This window comes from Pristis pectinata, chromosome 12 (assembly GCF_009764475.1).
Source record: "Pristis pectinata isolate sPriPec2 chromosome 12, sPriPec2.1.pri, whole genome shotgun sequence".
In the NCBI taxonomy this organism is placed as follows: domain Eukaryota; kingdom Metazoa; phylum Chordata; class Chondrichthyes; order Rhinopristiformes; family Pristidae; genus Pristis; species Pristis pectinata.
The window spans coordinates 3,626,724-3,642,295 of NC_067416.1; the positions used below are offsets into that span (position 1 = coordinate 3,626,724).

The 15,572-nt window shown below is 45.2% G+C and overlaps 1 protein-coding gene across 1 annotated transcript in view; it reads right to left on the bottom strand.

The window, feature by feature from the left end:
- The window catches only part of zfyve27 (zinc finger, FYVE domain containing 27), a 156,636-nt gene that overhangs the window by 73,625 nt on the left and 67,439 nt on the right, over window positions 1–15,572 (bottom strand). The window contains 1 exon segment of the mRNA XM_052027582.1: window positions 8,047–8,188. Within this exon segment, the coding sequence (XP_051883542.1) occupies window positions 8,047–8,188 (142 nt within the window).

Genomic DNA, 15,572 nt, shown 5'->3' on the forward strand with positions numbered 1-15,572 from the left:
ACTCACACAACTTGTACATTAAAGCAACAATGTGCTGGAGGAACTCAGTGAGTTGAGCAGCAGTCCTGAGGCAGGGTTTCGAACCAAAACGCCGACAACTCCTTTCCCCTCCACAGATGCTGCCCGACCCGCTGAGTTCCTCCAGCAGATTGTGTGTTGCTCCAGATTCCAGCGTCTGCAGTCTCTTGTACATCTGTTTGCATCCTTAATGTACTGACCAAGTAAGACTGACAAGAAAAATTTAAAACCAAGTCACATACGTGATTGGGACAGGAAACCAAAAGCTTGGTTAAACAGTAGGACAGAGAGAGGTAGAGAGGGTTAGGGAGAGAATTAGAGAGCTCAGGCCCAGGCAGCAGCAGAAGGCACACCCACTGGTGATGGAGAGTTTAAAACTGGAAATGGGCAGGAGGCCAGAATTGAAAGAACAGAGAGTTAAAGTCATACAGAACAGAAACAGGACCTTCGGCCCAACTGGTCCATGCCAACCAAGTTGCCCAGCCAAGCTTGTCCCATATCCCTCTAAACCTTTCCCATCCATTTACCTGTCCCAACTGTCTTTTAGAAGTTGTCATTGTACCTGCGTCAACCACTTCCTCTGGCAGCTCATTCCACATACATACCACCCTGTGTAAAATTGTTGCCTCTTAAGTTCCTACCAAACCTTTCCCCTCTCACCTTAAACCTGTGCCCTCTAGTTCTTGATTCTCCAACCCTGGGAAAAAGACTGAGTGCATTCACCTTATCTATCTGCCTCATTCACCATATCCATGCATGTCTATAAGATCACCCCTCCATCTCCTACACTCCAAGGAATAATGTCCTAGCTTGTCCAGCCTCTCCCTATAACTCAGTCCCTCAAGTCCTGGCACATTCCAACTGGGCACATTTTGACCAACATAAAGCAAAGGTCAAGGACACACTGCTTAGTTAAATGAGCTGCAAGACCAGCAGGAGATTAAAGCAGAAAAGAGGTTTACTTGGCTCCTTTGCACTGCACTTAACATGAATTAATTACACGTCAAAAGCATCTTTTACAGTTAATGGGCAGGTAAGCAAGGGGAAAGGTCAAGATGGTCACTGGTTCTGATTAAAGAGCTGAAGCCAGATTGCAATTGGACCTCTTGACAAACTCAGATGTAATACAATACACAGGACAAGGTCCGCTAGTTATCAAGTGGACTCGGACAGAAGCAGCTGTGTAATGGAATCATTCAAATCTTAAAGAAAAAAAAAGCAACTACTTCTGCCCCACACTCCACCCCTCCCCAAGGGCTTTCCCTTGTGATGGAGCCAAAAGTCATAAAATCCAGAGTAATTAGAGCACAGAAAGCCTTCAAATTCAGAAGTATAGATTCAAGTTTCCATGCGAGGGAAGAGGGGCCATGTTATGCAACACCAATTTTCCCTTTCCCAGAACTCTCATGTGACACACAGCCTTCTCTGTGTCACTCCTTTGGCCAAAGTAAGCCAAATATAGTGCAGCTATTTACACTGGCAGCCCAGTGGGACACCTAAAGGGGCCCAAGTCATCGGAGGAGGGTTCTACAAATGAGCACAGGTTCCCTCGCGGTTCAGAGCTCTGGCAAATCCATTATAAAGCTGTTACGATCTGGAATGTGCAGCCTGAAAGGAGGAGGGAAGCCAGTTCAATAGAAACCTTCAAAAGGGAATTAGATCTTCATTTGAAAAAAAGGTCAAGCTTTCAGAGCCATGGGGAAAGAGCTGGGGAGTGAGGTTAATTGGTAGTTCCTTCAGAGAACCAGCAATGCAAGATGCAGATGTTGGTACACCCCCAATTCTGGCCTCATCCCTGATGTTAATCACTCCACCGTCGGCGGCTGTGCCTCAGCTGCTGGGCCCCAGATTCTGGAATTCCTTCCCTAAACCTCCCACCTCCCCTTCCCTCTCCTGCTTTAAGATGCACCTCTCCTTTTGACCAACCAATGGGTCTTTTCACCAAATATTATCTGTGCCAGACCTTGTTTGATTACACCCTGAAAAGCTTCCTAGACAGTTTTGGTACATCGAAAGGTGCTAGATTAATTCAAGTTGTTGTTGACTTCAGAAATATTTTGTTTATTTGGACACATCCAATGTCAGAATATTCTGAACTTTAGACCACTTATTAGTGTGTGAAAACTAGAACTGCAAGGTTACAATGGATCTTGGTACTACAACCAACACCGCTGTGGTCACAGTGTTCAAGAGCAACCATTTACTTTGCTGTGGGAGATAATGAGCCTCATAACATGACAGCCAATAAACAATGGGTCATGTTGGACTTTCAGGCGTTCCATGCCTCCATCTCAAGATTTCCACACCTGTGTGTTGAAGTGAGGGAGTCAGAGATGGGCAGAAGTTCTGACGTCAGCACTGAGCTCAGTAATGGAGCGTCCGTATACCGAGAAGGCACTTTGCATCAGGCCCCTCAGACTCACATCTGTCAAAATGGCAAACCCAGTCATCTGAATGAGGTCACCAACATCACGAAGACACAAGTGCCAGTCAGCGTTTTACTTACTTTATTTTCACGAATTTAATCAATTGCTGGTATTTCGATGTGTTTTTAATTACTCTTCGATCAATCAGTATGGATGCAGGAACTACATGCTCAAAAGCAAATATTAGATAATCACAGATACCCTTGAGCCCTCTGATCACCCATTTTCAGGAGGTTCCCATTTGAAAATCTATTTTATAGGGGAAATTCAGTTTGCAATCCTAGCAAGGGTGTTCTGTTAAATCTGTCATTGGGGAAAGGATACACAAGGCTCAGGGTAAAGCTGGCCCTACTAACCAGTGTCTAATGTTCATTACTCAAGTTTTCCTCTGTAACTTCTTCACCACCCCTTTGATCAAAACTCCTTAATGCTAGAATGCAGAGAGCTACATTTTCTAGCCATTCGCCTAAAACTGCAGGCCTTATGATGAAACAAAGCAAACAAAAGTGAAAGTCAGCTTGACAGGAACATTGTTTAACCCAAAACACGATGCCTTTCCATCCTGCGGAGGGATCAGCTGCAACAGTGGAGCACAGCCCAGGTCACATGAATTTGGTTCATGTGGTTTGATAAGATTAAACAGTAGTGCCAAATGGAGTCATAGCGTTACTCAACGTCTATGCACCTCTGTTCCTGGCAACATATTCCTAACCTCTCATAGAGCCACACTGCATGGAAAGAGGCCCTTCAGCCCATCCGTGAGTCAACTTGTTACAAACAGCTAACCGGTAGATGACTTGGGATGGAACACAGATAGAATGAACAGTTCTCAGACAAAAACAGAAATGCTGGAAGCACTCAGCCAGTCAAGCAGCATCCATGGAAAGAGAAACCAGTTAACGTTTCGGGCGTGGGACCCTTCCTCAGAACTGGGGGGAGAGTGGATAGTTTACGGTTTTCAAAGCCGAGCTGCAGAGAGGAGTGAGGTGCAATATAAAAGACTACAAGGCAATTAGTTAAGACAGATCAGGTGATAAGGAGCACGATCTCAGTCCCATTTAAACATCATCCTCTAGATAAGTGGTCCCTTGCACAATTCACATCCCTTCCTACAAGTGGAAAGTAGCCCACTCTCTTCTGAGAAGGTGATCACCCCAGTTATAATGTTAAAAGACTTTCTTTAGAATAGTTCATAATATGATTTTCCAATGTCCTCCATAATCAATGAACTACCTTTAAAATGTAGTCACCAGTGTAACTTATTTTCTCACAGTTCCTTAGTTCATAAGATAAGATATCTTTATTAGTCACACATACATCGAAACACACAGTGAAATGCATCTTTACGTAGAGTGTTCTGGGGGCAGCCCACAAGTGTCACCACACTTCCGGCGCCAACATAGCACGCCCACAACTTCCTAACCCGTACATCTTTGGAATGTGGGAGGAAACCAGAGCACCTGGAGGAAACCCATGCAGACATGGGGAGAACATACAAACTCCTTAAACACAGCAACGGGAATTGAACCCGGGTCGCTGGCGCTGTAATAGCGTTACGCTAACCGCTACACTATTAGTTCATGGAAGGACCAGCTCTCAGAGCATTCCAATGATCCCATTCCCCTACTTTCCTGTCACCTATTTTCTCTCACATTTCCCACCCCAGTTCTCCTGCCATCCATCTCACTCGGAGTAACTTATTGTCATCAATTAACATAGCAACCAGTATTTGGGATGTGGAGGAACCTGAAGCAACTGGGGAAACCTACACGGTCACAGGGAGATCGTGCTAAATCCCCAAAGATAGCACCCCAGGTCAAGATTGTCTGGGATGGAGCATTTAAGTTATGAGGAGGGGCTGGATAGGATGGGTTCGTTTTCCTTGGAGCAGAGGAGGCTAGGAAGGGACGTAATGGAGGTATACAAAGTTATGTGGAAAACATTTCCCCACTCTCTGCACTGAAAATGGAAGGCATAAGTTTAAGGTAAGGGGCAGGTGGGTTAGAATGGATCTGAGGAAGAACTGTCTTCACCCAGGGAATGGTTGGAATCTGGAACGCGCCACCTGAGGTGTTAGTGCAGGCAGAGACTCTCACAACATTTTAGTAGTATATTAAAGGCATACAAGGCAATGGACGAGTCCAGGTGGGTGCTTGATGGTCACCATCGACATGGTGGGCCGAAGGGCCTGTCTGTGATGGCATGAAGATCAAGTCTGGGCCCCTGGAGCTGTGAGGCAGCAGCACTACCTGCTGTGTCACGCCAGGTACACAGCCAATTGGCACAGCAAGCTCCCACAAACAGCAAGCTGCCAATAACCAGATCATCTGTTTTAAGTGACGCTTCCTCTGAATAATAAATATTAGCCTGATATATACACCAGAAAGACTCCCCAGCTCTATTTCAGAAAACTACCTTCCTTGAAGGACACTTGTGAATCAGTTATGCTTTACAACAATATGATAGATATTAAGATCACTTTAATTGACAACAGCTTTTCAATTCCAGATTTCTCAACTATCGCACCAGAACTTGAGCTGCTGTTATACTGGACAACTAGTTCAGTGACAAAGCTACAACACTACTGTACTCAAAAACACAAGAAACCACGCTTTGTTTTTCTTGCACTGTCCCTGAGCAGCACAACTTAGTTTCAAATCTCTCCAAAACTAGTGTTTTACACTCTGTATTTCAAACATGTTCACTGCTTGTCAGAGTATCCCCATTGCTTCCTCTCCCAGATGGTGAGTCTGTTTAAGTTCATACCTTTCACTGACACTCCCAGCTAATCAATAAAACATATCCCCATGTCAGTACAAAGTGTAGTGAAGGATGTTACCATCAAATGTTAATCCTTTTGGCCCTCCCGATTTCGTTCCATGCATTTTATCTCCCAGCAATCTGCTGGGGTACAAGATGATTTTTAACTTCAAGCAGCACATCTCAACGTCAAACATTCCCTGGGAATGAAAACGTATCCTCCACATTGCCCTATCAAATACTCTCAGGAAGGGTTACCTGTAGAGTAAAGCTCCCTCCATGCTGCCCCTTGAACATTCCTGGGCAGGGAAAGTGCAGGGTAGAGAGAGTAAAATGGAGACACAAGAGAGACTGCAGATGCTGGAAATCTGGAGCAACACACAAAATGCTCTCGACCTGAAACGTCGACTGTCCATTTCCCTCCATAGATGCTGCCTGACCCGCTGAGTTCCTCCAGCACTTAGTGGAGAGAGTAAAGCTCTCTCTATACTGTCCCATCGTACACTCCCAGGGTAGGGATAGCACAAATCAGACAAAGAGTAAAGCTTCCTCTGTGCCGAGCACTTAACACTCATGAATATAATCAGCAACAGGAAAAACAATGCTCCATTAATAATGTCCAGCAAGTATTCCTTTGGCACTGAGGGATTTATGTACAGATTAAAGCACTCTCCTGCACCAACAACATGGCTCTATTCCAGCAGCCCTTGTTGCATGCTGCTACCTAATACATTTAGAAGGAGGACTCATGTTAGAGATTCCTCTTGAAATGGTGTGTAATGTGATAACATTTTTGATCTCAGTGCCAAAAGCAAGACAGGAACCTCCATCATGGAAACCATTTAGCAAATCTATTGGGAAGATGAGCCTGGGAGCTGTAAAAATAAAAGAACAGTCTGTGCAATCTCCCTGGTTTTTAACCAAGAGGTTATTAAAACTAAGCTAAATTTTGCAGAACGCTTACATTGCTGCCTCTCCACAGCTGGGACCTCGAGTCATATCCAAAACCAACACACATCTGTTGCCAAAAAACAAGATGCTGGAGGACCTCAGTGGGTCAGGCAGCATCTGTGGGGGGAACGGACAGTCAACGCTTTGGGTTGGGACTCTCCATCAGGAGTGGAGTGGTGGTGGGGTGGGTGGGGGGGGGTGGTGGGAGGACAGCCAGTATGATGAGGTGAGGGGAAGGGTTGGGGCACGAGCTGGCAGGCGATAGCTAGATCTAGGTGAGGAGGGGGGAGTGGCAGATGGAGTCAGGAAGGGGAGGGAAGGGTGGAGATAGCAACTGAGGCTGGGAGATGACAGGTGGGCTGCAGACGATGGAACCTCATAAGAAAGGAAGGGGAAGAGTGGAAGCAAGTAAGGGAGATGGGGACGGCAGGTGGGAGCAGTTGGGGGAGGGGACCCAGTGGAAGGAGTGAGAGACTGATGGGCAGGTGGAGTAGGGGTGGGGGAAGGGAAGCCACTGAGTGATAGGGGATGGGAGGAGGTGCAAAGATTGGCAAGAAGGGGTGTGAGAGAGGACCTGGGTAGAGCAGGAGAGAGTAAAAGGTACAGAGGGGGAGCAGGTTACCTGAAATTGGAGAATTCAAAGTTCTTGCCATCGGATTGTAGACCATCCGGGCGGAATATGAGGGTGCTATTTTTCTAGTTTGCATTTAGCCTCACCCTGGCAGTGGAGGAGGCCGAGGACAGACAGGTCAGTGTGGGAATGAGAAGGGGAATTAAAATGGCTGGCAACTGGGAGCTCCAGATGGCCATTGCAGGGCGCAGGTGCTCGGCAAGATGGCCACGTAGTCTGGACTTGGTCTCACTGATGTAGAGGAGGCCACATCGAGAGCACTGAATGCAGTAGATGAGGTTGGTAGAGATGCATGTGAATCTCTGCCTCACCTGGAAGGGCTGTTTAGATCCCTGGGTGGGGGTGTAGGGGCAAGGGTTACACCTCCTACGGTTGGAGGGTAAAGTGCCTGGGGAGGAGGAGGGATGGGTGGGGAGGAACTGACACATCAGCTGTTGTCCACTTAAAGCTCAACAACCTCAGTAAAAAGAACAAAACAGTGCTTGGGAAGGAGAGAGAAAGTCTCTAAAATGCACACAGTTTTGTATTATAAGTGGGATGTACACACGTGGTAGCAGAAAATGTGTACCTGGCATTGATCATGTACTGCAGTGTTGGTGTGACTTAGGAGTGGGGGCTGACTATAAAGTCTGATCAGACTGAGGAGCTGGAGACAATCAGGCTTTAATCAGACACAAACAAAATTGTGATCGGGAGCTATGAGCTACTAGTAGGGTGGTGCAGGTTCTTGTGTTTCACAGAACTGGGTCATTGCGACACATTTCCCCAGGACTTGGCAAGACCTGCAGAAAACCTCTCTAGTGTAGCAGCACCCTGAAGAACAGAACCTGGTCTTCTGTAGACTGGAAATTGGAAAGTTGGTTGGTTTCCAATGGGAGTGCTGGGGTGGCATGCCTCTGGTTCTTGATTCCCCAAACCTGGGAAAAAGACTGTATGCATTAACTCTTTCTACACCCCTCATGATTTTATACCCCTCTATAAGAGCACCCCTCATTCTCCTATGCTCCAACGAATAAAGACCCAACCTGTTCAACATTTCTCCATAACTCAGTCTCTCAAGTCTCGGCAACATCCTCATAAATCTCCTCTACACTCCTTCTAGCTTAATAATGGAAAAACAATTCTTTGTTATTTTATACAAACAATGGCTCGACAGATCATTAGAAACCCGTGAACAATCTCAGCCTTAATCTCACAGGGAATCCTTGATTAACCCACATAGCAAGGTTAAATGATGGAACCTGGGCAATTTCTGCTCACCATAGTTGTTGGTAGGATAACGCTTCCGCAGTTTTTCGGTTAGTTTGGAGACTTTACTCCTGATTGGCTCATTTTTGAAGAATCCATTGTCTTGCATGGTCAGATCGTAATCCCCACTGCACTGGGGACCATCGTCATCCTCCTAAACTCAGGAGCACAAAATAAAGACAATCATCAGATTAGAGAGCCCTAGCAGTTTTCATTAAATGTAAGAATTAGCAAGTTAAAATCAAAACTGCAGGTGCTGAAAATCTGAGACAAAAACAGAAAATGCTGGAAACACTCAGCGGGTTGGGCAGCGGCCACGGCGAGAGAGACAGAGTTAGCGCTTGAGGTCCGAGACACTTCGTCAGACTAGGACGGCACATTGGCGCAGCTGATAGACTGCCTCATAGCACCAAAGACCCAGGTTCAATCCTGTCCTCGGGCGCTATCTGTGTGGAGTTTGCACTGCTCTCCCTGTGACCTCGTGGTTTTCCCTCGAGTGCTCCGGTTTTCCACCATGTCCCAAAGACGTGTGGGTTAATTGGCTGCTGTAAATTGTCTCCAGTGTGTAGGCGAGTAGTAGAATCTGGAGGGGGGAGGAGTTGATGGGAATGTGGGGGAAAAAAGGTGGGATTAGTGTGGATGAGTGGTCGTTGGTCAGCATGGACTCGGTGGGCCAAAGGGCCTGTTTCCGCTCTGTATCTCTCTATGTCTCATAGTCTTGTACCTGAAACATCAACTCTGTTTCTCTCTCCACAAATGCTGCCTGACCTGCTGAGTGTTTCCAGCAGTTTCTTCTTTTCCCCCCAAGCAAGTGAATTTATTAGAAAAGGTCACAAAGCATTCACAACCAGTCAGCGAGTGTTTTGCCCAAGTACGTTGCTCATTATATGCACAGAGTTAAATGTATCCCCATTAATTTTCATGTCTCACATGACTGATATTACTATATCAGACCTGATTCAGAATTTACCAATGAAACAACTGCACACAGTAGAATTCCAGCCAAAACAGGAAAAAAAAATTGGTGATTGGTTTATTATTGTCACATGTACCGAGATACAGTGAAAAACTTTTGTGTGGCATCCAGACAGATCATTCCGTACACAAGTGCATCGAGGTAATAAAATCAATTAACAGAATGCAGAATAGTGTTACAGTGACAGAGAAAGTGCTGTGCAGGTAGACAAATAAAGTGCAAGGGCCACAACGAGTTAGATTAAAAGTTCAAGACTGCGTCTTTAGTGTATAAGAGGTCCGTTCAAGAGTCTGATAACAGTGGGATAGAATCTGTTTTTGAGCCTGGTGGTATGTGTTTTCAAGCTTTTGTATCTTCTACCCAATCAGAGGGGGGGAGAAGAGAGAATGTCCGGGGTGGGTGGGGTCTTTGATTATGTTGGCTGCTTTCCCGAGGCAGCTGGAAGTGTAGATGGAGTCAGTGGAGGGGAGGTTGGGCTGTGTGATGGACTAGGCTGTGCCCACAACTCTCTGGTATTTCTCGTGGTCTCGGGCAGAGCAGTTGCCGTACCAAGCTGTGATGCATCCAGATAGGATGTTTTCCACAGTGCATCTGTAAAAATTGGTGAGGGTCAACAGGGACAAGCTGAATTTCTTTAGCCTCCTGAGGAAGCAGAGGTGCTGGTGAGCTTTCTTGGCCATAGCATCCACATGGCTGGACCAGAAAACATGATGGAAATTGGTTCACCTTCACAGGACAGACCTCTAAGGTTCAAGAGTCTTTGTATGTGGGTTTAGACAAGGCTGCAATGATAACAGTGTTTCACATGCATGAGGTCACTGCTATCAAAGTACTTTGTGTGGAAGGAGGAACCTCCAGTCCGCAGTAGATGTTGCCAACTCCCATCACGATCCCAAAGCCTGGACAGGACATCATCTCCCTCTTTAGCAGAAACACCAACAATTAAATGTCTGACTTCAGTTCATAACATGAAATGTAATCCAGAAAATCACTCTAAGCAGTTTCCGGCACAAGGAAAACTGCAAAAGTGCACCTTGCCGTTGAAAGTCTTGCATTCACAATATTGTAAAATGTTGCACTGCTGTTACTTAACTTACAATATTCATCAACTCATCTTTCTCAGGATTGACCTGGGGAACAACATTGGTCAGGACACAGGAAACCCAAATGCCAAACTCATTGTTTTTTTTTCCAGCATCCACTAGGAAAGACAGAGGGCACCTGCAACAACAGAGAGCTCCCACTGCAATGCCTCTAATCAAATCTCCAACCTACTCAGTGGTTTTTCCCCCTTCCCAGGGATGTGGACATGGCTAATTGGCATCCCAGAGGAAGCAATTAAGATCCAACCACATTGGAGAGTGTGGAGTCACATGTAAGCCAGACCGGGTAAGGGCAGCACATTTCCCCTCCTGAAGAACATTAGAGAAGCAGATGGGTTTTTAGAATAATCTGGTAGTTCATGGTCACAGTTACCGAGATTTGTGTTTATTTTTAAAGCCCTAATTTATTTAATTACACAAAATGAAATCCTCTGGTACCATAGTAGGATTTATACTCACATCTCCTGATCAATGGTCCTGGCTGCTCGTCCAGTAACTAAAGCACCCTGTTACCATACACCTTTACTATTGAGAGTGTTTAAACGGGAAATGGCTGTGTATCTACCTGCTCAGCCACAAAGTATCCAGGAGAAAGTTAATACTTAATGTCCTCAGAAACCTATGACTAATAAATGTTACCTTGCCCACAATTCAAAACCAAACTTTTCATGCAGCAACAAACAATCTGCTGGAGAAACTCAGCGGGTCAAGCAGCATCTGTGGCGTGGGGGGGTGGGGGTGTGGTGGCAGTTGTCGATATTTTGGGTCAGGATCTTGTGTATATCTTGTGTACAAGATATTGAGAGGAATAGATAGAGTGGACAGCCAGCGCCCCTTTCCCAGGGCACCAATGCTCAATACAAGAGGGCATAGCTTTAAAGTAATGGGTGGGAAGTGCAAGGAAGGTTTTTTTTACCCAGAGAGTGGTTGGGGCATGGAATGCGCTGCCTGGGGAAGTGGTGGAGGCAGGTACATTGGTCAAATTCAAGAGATTACTATAAAAGCATATGGAGGAATTTAAAATACAGGGATATGTGGGAGGAAGGGATTAGATCATCTTAGGCGAGGTTTAAAGGTCGGCACAGCATTGTGGGCCAAAGGGCCTGTATTGTGTGGTACTGCTCTATGTTGTATCAGGACAGAGTGGGGAAGGGAGATAGGCAGTATATAGAGGGGAGGGGAATAGCGAAACAGGAGTCCGAGCTAATCAGTGGACTGAGGAAGGGTGGAGGATAATAGGCAGGTCGAGCTAGGTAGGGAGGGGAGGGGTGGGGCTAGGAGACAAGAGGCAGATGGATGATGGATGGAGGGAAAAAAAGGAGGGAATGGAGCAAAGGGAGGGTGAAGGTGAGGACAGCTGTTGGAGGGCAATAGGCAGGAACCGAAGTCTTTACTGATGCGATTTCAGATATTACTTGAATCATCACCCTGGACTCCACACCGAACCAACATGCAGCGCTCAAAGGACTTCTGAGTGCGTTTACTTAAACCCCAGAGAGTAATCAGAAATTTTTATTGATGACTGTAGAAAGCATTTTATCTGGATGCACCACGGCTTGGTATGACAACTGCTTTGCCCATGACCGGAAGAAACTGCAGACTTGTGGACACAGCACAGCACATCATGGAAACCAGCCTCCCCTCCACGGACGCATGTACCACCAGGCTCAAGAACAGCTTCTGTTCTGCTGCTATAAGACTACGGAACGGTTCCCTACTACGATAAGATGGACTCTTGACCTCACAATCTACCTCGTTATGATCTTGCACCTTACTGTCTACCTGCACTGCACTTTCTCTGTAGCTGTGACTTTATTCTGCATTGTTATTGTTTTACCTTATACTACCTCAATGCACTGTGTAATGAATTGATCTGTGTGGACGGTATGCAAGACAAGTTTTTCACTGTACCTCAGTACATGTGACAATAATAAACCAATTTACAAGTTAGAAACAAAACAAGTTTTAAGTGCCAGAGGAAAGGAGTGGAGGGTTGGAGGGTTCAAAAAAAGTGTCAGTGATAGATTGGAGAGGTTGAGTGACACAAGAGAGGTGGTGGTGTGGCTGAGGGAGGGGGTGAATGACACAAGATAGTGAGGTAAAAATAGAAGACATGTAATCTAAGAAGGTTAGAAGAGGAGAAAAAACAAATGCCAAAAGTGTGATATACAAGGCTGATTATATGAAGATACAATGTTGAGTCCTGAGAGCTGTAGCCTGCTTAGTCAGAAGATGAGGTGCTTTTCCTTGAGCATGTGTTGAACTTTATTGGACAGTATAGGCAGCCGTGTACAGAGAGGTCAGAGTGGCATTGGTACAATCTGTTAAGTATTTCCAGCATTATCTCTTTTCATTTCATTATCTCCCTAATGCACTATTTTCTACCCACTGCAGTGCAATAGCATCCTTCCTATAGTGTGGCCACCAGAGCTGTGCACAATATTCCAACCATGACCTCAAAGTTGTACCAAGACCTAATGAAGGAAAGCATCCCATATGCCTTCTTCACTACCCTTCTACCTGCGCTGACATCTTCAGGGATCACTGCACGTGTACACCAAGGTCCCTCAGCTTCTCAGCCCTCCGAGAGCCCCACCATGTCCTACCCTTATTAAGCCTCCCAAAATACAGCTCCTCAGGCTTATCAGGATTAAATTCTGTCTGCTATTGTTCTGCCCAATTTACCGTCCGATCAGTCATTTTGTAGCCCAAGACAACCCTTCTCACCATCAAAAACACCACCAAATTGGTGTCATCTGCACACTTATTAATCATTCCTCCTACATTCACATCTGTGTTGTTAATGCATATAACAAACAGCCAGGGTCCCAACACTGATCCCTGTGTGCATTGTTAGTTAATATTGGAGCAATTCATTACAAAAACAAACTATTCAGACTTAAAATCCAAAGGGTTTTATTTTATTGGGTTCTGAGAAAACTGCTAACTGGAGTCCAAGCTTTTTAAAAACTTCTGCAGACTGCTAACCACAAAGTGAGTCACACAGAATTTCAGACATGTAGCTTGGTTAAGTGTTTGCACATGCCTGACAGAGAGACTAACACTAGCACCATTTCAACTAACCACTGCATTTGTTATGGAACAACACATACTTTTTTTGTGGCTGGAGATACACTGGGAACCCCCATCTCCAGGGCCAAATAAGAGCTCACAATGTACCATGAAATGCTTTTCCATTCACTGGAGGCTTCCTTGGAGAAAATAAAAGTTAATTCCAGCTATGACACAAGGCCAGAGACATGCGCTATCCTCAGAGCTCTTATTAGGATACCTTTGAGCACCAAAGTTGGGTCAGATCCATTGAGGGTCGTAGCCATGGTTCATGGATAAGACAGATGATTGTAATTGGTTTATTATCATCATCACATGTACTGAGTCATAGAGTACTACAGCACAGAAACAGGCCCTTCGGCCCATCTAGTCCATGCTGATCTGATCTTCTGCCTAGTCCCATCTACCTGCACCCAGACCATATCCCTCCAAACCCTTCCCATCCATGTACCTGTCCAAACCTCCCTTAAATGTTACAATTGAATCCATATCTACCACTTCCGCTGGCAGAGATACAGTGAAAAGCTTTTGTACAAGTGCCATCCAGACAGATCAAAGTACATCAAGATAGTACAAAGGGAAAAGCAATAACAGAATACAGTTACAGGGAAAGTGCAGTGCAGGTAGACAATAAGGTGCAAGGCCATAACGAGGTAGATTGAGAGATCAAAAATTCATCTTTATCGTACAAGAGCTCCGTTCAAGAGTCTGGTAACAGCGGGATAGAAGCTGTCCTTGAGCCTGGTGGTGCATGTCCTCAAGATTTTGTATCTTCTGCCCAATGGGAGTGGGGAGAAGAGAGAAGAATCTGGGTGGGAGGGGTCTTTGATTATCTTGGCTGCTTTCCTGAGGCAGCTGGAAGTATAGATGGAATCAATGGAGGGGAAGCTGGTTTTTGTGACGTGCTGAGCTGTGTCCACAACTCTCTGCAACTTCTTGGGGTCTTGGGCAGAGCAGTTGCCGTACCAAGCTGTGATGCATCCGGATAGGATGCTTTCTATGGGATATCTGTAAGAGTCATCATGGACATGCCAAATTTCCTTGCCAAACAGGGAGGATATACTTTCAAGTCTTCCTCCAGAGAGCCAGAGACTGGCAGGCACTTCAATGGACTAGTGGGATAACAGGTGCTCCCTTTCAGATTAACTGATGCTCCCAGGTCCTACCAATCCTCTCAGGTGGATGTAAAAGACCCCGAGTTATCACTGAAAGAGATTACCTGGTGATTATTATGTTGCTATGAGATCCACTTCAAATCAAGGTTTACATTGTAGTGGAGTACTGAGAGGATGCTGCACTGTCAGTGGAACTATCTCACAGGAGGCACAGCAGATCCCAGGGCACCACTTTAAAAAAACAACAGATAAGTTATCCCCAATTTTTGGTGCCAATATTTATCTGTCAATGACTAATTATAAAATAGATTATCTCCTTATCATCACGTTGCCTTTTTTTCTGGGATCCTACTCTGTACAAATAGATTTCTGCAATTCCTGTAAAATAAATACAAGGACACTCCAAATGTATTCCATTGGTTGCGAAGCTTTGAGCTTTCCAAACCAACTGCAGAACAACAAGTCCCTTTAATTTCTGCTCTAATTGGGTGAAAAGCACTTGGGATGTCCTGAGGTTGGGAAAACTGCTATATAAATACAGATCTTTCTTTTTAGACTAATTTTTAACTGGCCATCCATGCAAACTACTCACAAGTTAATGAAAATCAATAAAAAAAAACTGCAGATGCTGGAAATCTGAAACAAAAACTGAAAATGCTAGAAACACTCAGCAGGTCAGCCAGCATCTGATGAAAGGTCTTGACCAGAAACATCAACACCGTTTCTCTCCACAGATGTTGCTTGACCTGCCAAGTGTTCCCAGCATTTTCAGTTTTTGTCATCCACGAGTCAAGATGCTAACAACTTCAACTGTATATCTGTTTTTCAGATAGTGTTTGATCTTCTTTATTCCAAGTATTATCCAGTGTATTTTCCTCTCTACATCATGAGACATCCTCGCATGGTAAGGTTTTGCTGCAGTTTTGTTTCCATTAGTTCCTTTGTTGCTTAGGCAAAAGAACAATCCAAGAGGAAGAAAGGCATGCTGAGGCGAGCAAAGAGGCAGCGTTGAAGGAGGGGTTTGAAAGTGAAAAGGAGGTATTTAGGAAAAAAAAATACCCAGATGTAATGGTGAGATAGGTGAAGGGTCCATCAACAGCAGGTTACAAAGACTAGGGACATGGACAGAGATAGAGATACTCTGACAAGGTCGCACAAGGTTGGTCTGGAAGGTTGGATCACATGGGCTCCAGGGTGAGCTTAGACAATTGGATACAAAATTGGCTTGGTGGAAGGAGTCAGAGGGTGGTAATAGAAGGTTGCTATTTCAGA